At 36.9% G+C, this 10860-nt stretch overlaps 1 protein-coding gene across 1 annotated transcript in view; it reads right to left on the bottom strand.

Annotated features, from left to right (window-relative positions):
• LOC135203982 (uncharacterized protein DDB_G0271670-like) overlaps positions 1-10600 on the bottom strand; it is a 32574-nt gene extending 21974 nt beyond the window's left edge. Inside the window, exons 1-2 of the mRNA XM_064233906.1 lie at positions 10434-10600; positions 8670-9010 (exon numbers count right to left, since the gene is read on the bottom strand). Of these exons, the coding sequence (XP_064089976.1) occupies positions 8670-9010; positions 10434-10600 (508 nt within the window). The remainder of the gene's footprint in view (positions 1-8669; positions 9011-10433) is intronic.
• Between the last annotated feature and the right edge of the window lie 260 nt (positions 10601-10860).

The raw sequence follows: 10860 nt of genomic DNA, 5'->3' as shown, positions 1-10860 counted from the left end.
TTCGATATGCAAGAGCATCATTGATTGAAAGCATTATTGACAGAAAACCTGTCTGCGCATTGCCATTATTATTCTTTTCTCTCGTCTACGCATTCAAAATTATGCTCCTCCGGCTTCTAGTCGAGAGGGTTTTACGCCAGGAAGTTGCATTAAAATTACCTTTCAAAAACAAAAAGAACATAATTGTATATATAATTATTTATTGAGAACAGGTAATTTCAATGCAACAATAAGTAGTTAGCCGATCTTCCCGCTTATGTCTAATTCTCTTTCCCTCTGAAGATATAAGGTCATCTACCCTACCCCCAGAATGCCCTCAACTTTAAGTGTTGTCTTTTTTTATACTTTGAGAAGCTGAATTCTTAACATATAGTATGATATGTATGTATATATGAATATATATATATATATATATATATATATATATATATATATATATCTATATATATATATATATATATATATCTTGATCACGAAGTATATAAAACGTGATGCTATGTATAAATAAAGGTTTTGCCAACGAAGGAAAAAAATGAAAAAGCGAGATACCGAGCAGGCTGTTTGGCCCTACCTAAAGAAACCGAAAGTACTCGGCTATCTCGCTTTTTCATTTTTTACTTCGTAGCAAAACCTTTTAATATATATAAATATATATATAGATATATATATATATATATATATATATATATATATATATCTATATATATATAATAATATATAATATATCTTATATATATATATATATATATAGATATAATATATAATATATATATATTTATATTATATATATATATATGTATAGGTATATATATATATATATATATATATATATATATATATATATATATATATATATATATATATATATAAAAGACTTCAGCTCCTTTAAGTATAAAAAAAAACACTTAAAGTTGACAGCAGTAAGGGGTAAGTGACCTTATATCTTCAGAGGGAAGCAGGAATACGTAGACATTAGCAGGATCGGCTAGCTACTTACTGTTGCGTTGAAATCACACGTTCTCAATTATTACGTCTTAAAAGAAAATTACAGATATCAATACTGAAAATAAGATGAAAATACTGTACAGTTGTCAAATATAGTTAAATATTTATGACAATAAAAGTAGGTAGATTTTACTTTTCTGGAAAAACACATTTCAGATTAATTCCTTAAAAACTATCAAGTATCCCGATAAAACAGTAAATACTTGAACACGCAAATAGTAATAGATGAGATAAAAACGAAATTTTTTAAAAATAATTAAGTAAATAAGGAGAAAATTAAAGCATTAACTCTACATGAAAGAAACGAGTTCCGATATTAACAAGTAATATTTTTGAGTGCTGTCACCTTTGACATTTGCCTCTTGCTCTCTATTTATTTATAAATAAAAGGCAACAACTCTTATGAATTAAATAAAAAAAATCTAGTAACTATTTAACTTTCTGATGCATTAGGAATTATTAGCTGACAGATACAACATACTTGGCTAAAACTAATGTACTGACCTTTACTAAGTAGCTATACCTACTATATTATGCTTTGATTTGAATACTTTTTTTTTTTTGTACAATAAGTGCGCAGACGGAAATGTGTTGATAATATGCTCTGCATTATTCTTAAAGGTCATTATAATATATACATATGTATATATATATATATATATATATATATATATATATATATATATATATATATATGAATATACATACATGCACACATGTATATACACACAAAACACACACACACACACACACACGACACACACACACACACACACACACACACACACATATATATTATATATATATATATATATATATAATATATATATTATATATATATATAGTATATATATATATATATATGATATATATATAATATATATATATATATACTTTATATATATATCATATATATATATATATAATAAACCATACGTTTCATCATTCTCTTCATTCTATTTTTTCCGTATTTCATAAAAATAATAAAAATGATTACAGACATTAGCGCAGACAACGTAATGAAAGACTTATCAAAAAGGCAATTCTTTCTTTCTGAGCTTAATTAACCTTCAGATTCCAGAAACGATGACATTTCACTCGACCGAAAAAAACGGGAATGCTAAAATGGGGCCTCTGCCACAGTCATGGTTTCCCACCAGAGGGCGGTGGTAGCTTATGGCTCCTTTCCGGGAAGGCGAGAGGCTGATTTGCCGGCGCCTGTCACGTTCTTGAGGGAATGAAAACATGTTTGCGACGGGAATCGTGCGTTCTTCCGTCTTCATTGGGAACATGACACGCTTCCGGTGTTCCTTCTCGTCTTTAAGCTCTTCTTTATCGGCAGTTTCTCTCTCTCTCTCTCTCTCTCTCTCTCTCTCTCTCTCTCTTTCTTTGTGAGTACTAAGGGGGAAAGATGTATTATATATATTATATATATATATATGATAGTATATATATATATACATATATATATATATATATATATATATACATATATATATATATATATATATATATATATATATATATATATATATATTATTCTCTCTCTCTCTCAACAAGTTTACAAGTTTGTGGGTACTAAGGGGGAAAAGATGTATTTTATATATATTCGCTCTCTCTCTCTCAACATGTTTACAATTTTGTGGGTACTAAGGGGAAAAGATGTATTTTATATATATTTACTCATCTTTCATACGTACCCCTGAAAGTATAAGCGTACTATATTTATATAACACAACATTAACACATTTCTCATGTAGAATCAATTCGTGAATTATACATAAATCATCATGGTAGTCGTTGAAATATGAGTTATTCATATAATGTGAATGTAGCATTTCCCCCAAAACGAAATCTCTCCCGAATTTCCCTGTTATTTACGAAATCTCGAAAACAGTATTTCTCCCCCTCCTCCTCCTCCTCCTCCTCCTCCTTCCATCCACGAATAAAGAGAGTGAGACTCTCGGTGAATCTGATCTGCATATATTTCCCGAATCTGACAGATAAGTTTTTCTCCTAAGGACGAAATAAGTACGCGTTCCGAAAGGAGGAATCTCCCCCAAAAGTAACCATTACGTGATATCGCCCTCGGATTTTCTTCTTCTTTCTTTCTTTTTTTCCCGTTTCATCGTTGTACATACGAATCGTCGATTTTGGGGTCAAAAGCGAGAGAAACAGAGACGTAATGGAACACTTCTGCCATACTTTGGCCGCATCGTTTGGGGTCTTTTAGATGTGTGAACCGATCATTTTGCAGCGGGGGGAAAATGTATATATGCGAGTTTGGTTACCGGGCGTCGATCGGCATAATCTTCGACTCTTCGGAATAAGGTCGCCGAATAAAAGATGAGGGGAAAGGGAACATAGAAGATGAAGAGAGAGATATAGGGATTGAGGAGATGGGGGGGTGGTGGCGGGGGAGGGAGAATGAAGGCGAGAGAGAGTGGAGGACAAGGACGGAAAGAATGGATGGGAACGATGAAAAAGATGAGGACGAAAACAGACAATCAAAGGTAAAGTAGACCGCTCAAGGGAGCCTTTGCAAAGGCACAGCCCTGCAAATACTACTACTATTACTACTACTACCTGGGATATAGTGCGAAAAAGGTCTAGGGGGGCGTGTCAAAGACCAATCCTTTCTCCTATTAATGCTAACACTACTTGGTACATTAAACAGAAAAGGTCGAGGAATAGGGAACACGAGAGAAAGATAGTGAGTAGGAAGGAGATCGACGGTAGAGGGAAGGAAGGGGGGGGAGGCTACAGAGACACCCTCCCCCACCCCCCAACGAGTCCACAAATCAATATTTGGGCATAGTAAACTGGTCTCCACCTTTTGACCTTCCTCTTCGCAGATACCATCATACCGGCTTTGTAAAGTGTCTTCATACAATGCAAAACATTCATTCGCTCACTGTCTCGCGTCACTTTTTTTTCTTTTCTTCTTCGCGTCTCTCTCTCTCTCTCTCTCTCTCTCTCTCTCTCTCTCTCTCTCTCTCTCTACTTTTTTACTGCCTGCTTTCGCCTGCGTGACTTTGTTTATGCTGCTTTGTCCGCTTCTTTGTGCTTGTGGTTCCCAAAGCTCACTTTTATTCTGACGTTTTTAGACATTTCTAAACATATTTTTATGGTTAATGGCCAGTTCACAAAGACATACGAGTTATAAGGAGAGAGAGAGAGAGAGGAGAGAGAGAGAGAGAGGGCGGGGGGGGGGGGGGGTTCTTATTTGTTGTTGGAAAGAATGCATAAATGAACTTATCATTATCATGACATAAAAACATCCCACACATACGTACTTGTATTATTATCATTTCTTTTTTATGAACACTGAAAGGCTTCAATATTATCTTTTTATGATAACATTTCAAAGGCCTATGTTTGTTTTTGTTTACTAAGAAGGAAAATACCCTGAAAGCCTCGCAAGCTACGAATCTGCTGTAGTTATTCATATCTTCCAGGTGCAGAAATAAATAACTACAATAGCACCGCAACTTGTAAAACTTTCGTGGTATTTTCCTTCTTAATAAACAAAAACCAACTAGAGCCTAAGAGCGGTTATAAAAAAAAAAAACTATAACAATCAGAGCAATGAAAACTCGTACGTCTTCGCCCTCACGTAGAAACCAACCATTTTAGCTAACTGCCTTTATAATCCACTTTCCATTGTAGCTCCAGGAATTTCATCTGGCATCAGTACTATGGACTCATACACTCTCTCAAGGAGCGATTTGCATGAAAATGGCCCCCTCTGTTATCTCGCTTTGGCCTGGTTTCTGTGCTTGGGCTAAACAAGGCTCCGTAAGACGTCTAGTTTTGGCGCTGTCTTCACAAGTTAGGAATCTGGACGGAGCCGAGATTAGAGTGAGAAGCAGTGTACGTACAGTTGCTTCGCCCAATCCTTCTTGTATATAAGGTTATTGGTGATGGATGCTATTGTGAAATAGAAAACTGGAATTCGCGGTCTATAAATGATTTCACACGTAGTTTTTTATGCATCGTCGTATATACACAAGAAAAACTGAAATCATTCTTCACATATTTCTTTCAAATCCAAAGGTTTTGAAATATGAGCATCTATCATGAAGGTATATTCGGGACATTCAAAGATTTCCTATCCATTCAGATTTAAACAAGCCGCTATCAGGTTACTTCCTTCCAAGTTTTGGCGAATACTATATCTTTACTCGACTTCCGAATGCTTGTTTTTACATATTTTTTAAGAATATGCACAACTTCAAGACTAAAGAATTGACAGAAATTTTCTACGGCGAAACTAATCATAGATGATATGAAACGTTTTAAGCGCTGACGAATTCGGACGATCATCTTTGATACATAAAAATAAAAGAGGGATTCTAACTTAAGTATCGCCAAATAGACACTTAACTGACAGATATTAATATTACTTTCGAAAGGTGAGAATTTGTTACCCTTAGTATCTAGGGTTTCGAAAACCTCCTTTATTAGAACTAGTCTAACTGGTTACTTGCTCATGACCTTCTCTATCTCTCTCTTTCTCTCTCTCTCTCTCTCTCTCTCTCTCTCTCTGCTTGCATCCAGAAAAGAATATTCGCTTACCATTAATAATTACGAAAGTATATTTGGCAACTGAGCGAGAGAAAGAGAAAATGGTATAATTAATTGAACCTATACTCATGCAACAACATATCAACATCATATAGTAGAAAAGAAAGAGAGAGAGAGAGAGAGAGAGAGAGAGAGAGAGAGAGAGAGAGAGAGAGAGAGAGAGAAATTGGTATAATCAATTGAACCTATACTCAAGCAATAATATACTACCATCATATGGAGAGAGAGAGAGAGAGAGAGAGAGAGAGAGAGAGAGAGAGAGAGCCAGCCAGCCACGCATTTATTCCTTGAAAGCAAAGCTCTCCCAGCGCCTGCTTTGCTCTTAGCATAATGAAATTCTTTTTCCTTTGTAACACGGCGTAGCCGCCATCTGATGTATCCTTAACACCGCCCAACCATAAATCCCCAACCTTCAGGGATCGCTTAAGACGAAGACCAATATCGCACACATACCTCCTCCTACCTTATCCTAATCCTTCCTGCCATCCTTACCTCCCATCCTAATCTATTTTTCTTCCTCTCATTTTGCGCATTTCAGTCATGGACCGAAGTCCAATTATCAGCGGTCATTGTTTTATTTCTCTTTCGAGTATATATTTTCTGTATGGCCGTCTTTCTACGTTTCCGTTTCATCAGTGCTTAAGAATGAGAGAGAGAGAGAGAGAGAGAGAGAGAGAGAGAGAGAGAGAGAGAGAGAGAGAGAGGCTTTTAGATGAAAATGAGCGGCCGTGCCAAGTCAAAAGTTGTTAAAACTGCATGTGCCAAAAAAATAAGAGAGAGAGAGAGAGAGAGAGAGGAGAGAGAGAGAGAGAGAGAGAGAGAGATTTTATGAAGACTTTTTCTCCTCCTTTTTCCCTGTATCAATCTGATTTGAATGAAAGACTGCCACGAGGAAGTAGTTTCCTTCGTGACTCCCATGAATAATTCCGCGAAATGTTCACGGTACTATTTCGTAGGAGTGATTTACTGGCGTCGATATTTCCTTGGTCTTTTGTTTTTAGGAGACGATTATCATACCAAAGATAATAATAAAATAGTCTTAACAAAGAGCAGTTATTATATACCTATACCTAATATGGTACATGTGAATGGAGAATTTTCCCAAAACTTGGAAGTTTCTGAGTATCTGGTCTCACAACTAAAATATGCTTAATCAAATGCAGTTGCTTGATACCCAGGCCTAAAACGATACTTAAGAATGGAGAGGTTCCATGGTTAATGTGCTAAAATGACTGAAATAATGCCATGATTTGGCAGCTTGTGATAGCTACCTGACGTTTGATGGTAGAGTAAGATTACGGTTTGTGGGTTCTTAATGTCATAAAATTCATGATTGCGAACAGTTACAGTTTTAGTACTACTTGATTCTCTCTTTTGCCCTTTTGTTATATCAGTTATGTCGCACTTTACGACATAGATATTTTTTTGTGAAATAGAGAGCAGTTGATCTTAAAATTTGGAATTTTAGACTTCGGCAGGTAACATGATAATGGTGCTTGCAATTAAATTACACATCATGATAGTAATCATAATAGCAAAAATGCAGAAATCTACGTATGACAAACTTGAAGGAGTTGCTAGTGCTTCCGGGAGGTTGCTAAATTTTCATTACCAATCCGAGAAACTAGGTTCCTATGTTAATGTAAAAAAAAAAAAATCGAAAAAAAAAATTCATTCAGGAGTTAATAAACCTCTAAAGAGCCATTCTATTGTCTTTAAATATACCGAGACAACAACATTGTATTGAATTTCCTTTTTTTTTTCAGTATCAATTCAAACATTAAGCCAACAAGATTTTGTGTTTCTTTGTTCGGAAAAACTAACAAAAGCAATAATGATTTCATCAAAACCATCAGGCACAACAGCAAGCACGAACAACAGTAATGTTACTCATCATTAAAGTTTAATAAAATACTGGTAAAAGCATCATGCGAAATCGAAAATCTCCAAAGCAGATAGCGATCGCGGCTGGGAAAAAAAAAGGTTCCCTGACGCGAAGAAATCGTAAAACACGAATCGAACGGGATGCCTCCGCCGAAATTATAGTCACACCGAGGCGGGCAGAATTGTCTTTGAGTATCCTTGACATCTTCATCACAGGAACAAGGGAACAGAAAAAGGTCAAAGGGACCTTGGGTGTTGGATCGTTTCCCAACAGAAGACTTTGTTCTTTGAGAGAGAGAGAGAGAGAGAGAGAGAGAGAGAGGAGAGAGAGCGATCGGAGAGAGAGAGAGAGGTTTTTTAATGACAGCCCATAAAATGAAATAACATATTTTGATCAAGCAAATGCTTTTAACTTCCGTTTAAAAAAATCGGGCATAGTAATAACAACGTGAGAAAGAGAGAGAGAGAGAGAGAGAGAGAGAGAGAGAGAGAGAGAGGATCGTGTCTCCAGTGATCCGGCTGAGGTAAAGTCATAATAAGGAGTTTATTAAATTCACTCCTCGGTAATTTATAGCACTTTTCATCATCGTTATCTCCCTCGATGTTTACGGTGTCGTAACGGAGATAAGAACCTTGAAAGCATAAAGGAAGGACTGTGCGGAGGGAAAAGATCGAGGAGAGAGAGAGAGAGATAGAGAGAGAGAGAGAGAGAGAGAGAGAGAGAGAGAGTAAGCGGAATATATTATGGTCCATCTTTTTTGGGGGTGAAGGTGGGAAGGCGGGTTCATTTTGAATATCAGGCAATAAAAAGCGATATTTGAATGACGCGGCTTTCACACTGTGAAAATCGAACTTGTTTCGGGAGATATGGAAACATTTTAATAATCATCTTCGTTCGATCTATACCGATTTCATCATTACGTCTTTTCTAAATAAAAATCGAGAAACCTGAAAAAAAAAGCCTGAAATAAAAGGGAGGAAGTAGGTGAAATAGGCAAAAAATATTGTTATTGTAATTTTCCGTTCGTCATTTTTCTCGTGGTTATTCTTTGGAATTGTGTAGAAAGTACGACTACTACTACTACTACTGCTGCTACTGCTACTGCTACTGCTACTGCTACTGCTACTGCTACTGCTGCTGCTGCTGCTGCTGCTGCTTTTGCTGCTACTAATACTACTACTACTACTACTACCGCTGCTGCTACTGCTGCTGCTGCTGCTACTACTACTACTACTACTATTAATACTGCTGCTGCTGCCACTGCTACTGCTGCCACTACTACTGCTGCTGTTGTTAGTGCTGCTGTTGCTACTGCTGCTGCTGCTGCTGCTGCTGCTGCTGCTGCTACTACTACTACTGCTGCTGCTACTACTACTAATACTGCCACTGCTGCTACTACTACTACTACTAATGTCGCTGCGACTGCTGCTACTACTACTACTACTACTAATGTTGCTGCTGCTGTTGCTACTGCTACTAATACTACTACTACTACTACTATTATCAACAGAATATTCAGATTCAACCGGGACACTAACACAGTTGCACTCAGCGATGCAACGTCCTCTTCAATCTTCGTTCCGAAACTGACGGGGACGGGAAGATCTATAACTGACGCAAAAACAGACCCTGCTTTTTTGTCGCCGCAGATTTGTCTATTAGCATGCGACGTGGACGCGCCAGGTAAAAGAGCCAATCCATCATGCGATCCGCTGGCACATATTAAAAAGCGGTCGTCTCTCGTGCAAAACATAAGCAATGTTTTTTCAAGTTCTTGTGAGCGCAACAAATGCGTCTGATCGCCATATGAGTCTGACACAGGAATATTTGTATAAAGGCCCGCCAACCTATTCACAGTATGCCCAGGGCTATTGGTAAAATATTAATTAATATTAGTAAAATATTCATTAATATTCAATTACATTATGGGTCATGTTATATGTTAATGTCATTTAAATTGTTGTAGATACCCCCTGTCTCTCAGAAAATGTTCAGGGCTATTAATCAAATAGTTATTAATATTCAACCATGCTATGACTCCTGCTATATGGTACTGACGCATCTAAACGACTTGTTGATATTGAAATAAATGAAATTTGTTTATGATTTATTAGTATTTATCGCACTGGGACAGTGCTTTCAAAAGACTGGCCATACGTGGTTCAGTTTCATACAAGCAAGCAGTAGGTGCCTTCATTTCCTTATTTCACGTAAAAATACAAAAGTCTATATTTGCAGTTATCACGACATTATTGAGAAAGCTTAAGAGACAGCATCTACGTAGATGGATATTTTGTCCTTCAAAGCAATGACCTCGTCAACTGCAACGCAAAGCAGTATATTCAAAGCACGGTATTTTTCTAAAAACTATTGGCTTCAACTTTGTGAGCCTTTTCTCCTTGACGTAACATTCTTAAGGGATTATTTGCATTCCAAACTCTTCTGTTTATAGTATTAGATACAAACCTCTTATCTTTAATAAATAAATAAAAAATCGGCTTACAATTAAATTCTTCATTCTACTGACTCGGGATGTTTCGCCTCTTTTTCGAGTCCTTCCTTTTGTGCTTCCCCAGAACGAGGACGGACGTCGATGGGCGTGGGCGGCGGAGAATCGCGTGTGGGTCAGTTCTCTCGAAGGATGGGGTGGATCCTGGATGTCTGTCGGGACGAAGGATTACGTCCTTCGGGAAATGTGTGTGTATGTGCTTTTCAGAAATGCCATTCGCAATCTCGCCCGTTCCTTCGACTCCATCTCTCCCGTTTTCTATGCTCCACCCTGATAGTCCTTGACCGGGTCACGTTTTCTTTGAGTTTGCTGGTACGGAACTGAGAGGGAGAGAAAGAGACGGTTTGGAAGTCTCGTGGGAAAGACGTGTTATCCGATTACGTCAATGCGTTTAGCCGTCGAGTACGGATGCCCAAGAACATGGCCAAGACCATTTTCGACGATTACTGAACACTGTTTTTACATATCGTTGCGCGGCTCTTCTGACTGGTGATATTCACGGCTGTGATTCGTGGGATGAGGAAGCTTCTTCCATCATGATCATTTTTGGTTTTGATGTCGTAAGCCTTCTTCTTCTTCTTCTTCTTCTTCTTCTTCTTCTTCTTCTTCTTCATTAGAAGATGAACCCTATTCAAATGGAAGAAGGCCACCACGGGGGGACCACTGACTTTAAATTCAAGTTTCCAAAGAATAATGGTGTTCATTATTAGCAAGAAGTAACGGAAGGTAATGGGAAATACAGAAAGAAGAGATCACTTAGGAAAATTAAATAAAAAAATAATCGTATTTAAAAAAAATGTGAGCAAACTATTAAAATAAATCTAAGAAGAGATTTATTTCTAAAATATATGTACGCATACAGAACCGTGGATTT

Source organism: Macrobrachium nipponense, chromosome 44 (genome assembly GCF_015104395.2).
Source record: "Macrobrachium nipponense isolate FS-2020 chromosome 44, ASM1510439v2, whole genome shotgun sequence".
Classification (NCBI taxonomy): domain Eukaryota; kingdom Metazoa; phylum Arthropoda; class Malacostraca; order Decapoda; family Palaemonidae; genus Macrobrachium; species Macrobrachium nipponense.
Note: the sequence above shows the minus strand (reverse complement) of the source record. Positions and strands in the feature narration are given on the sequence as shown.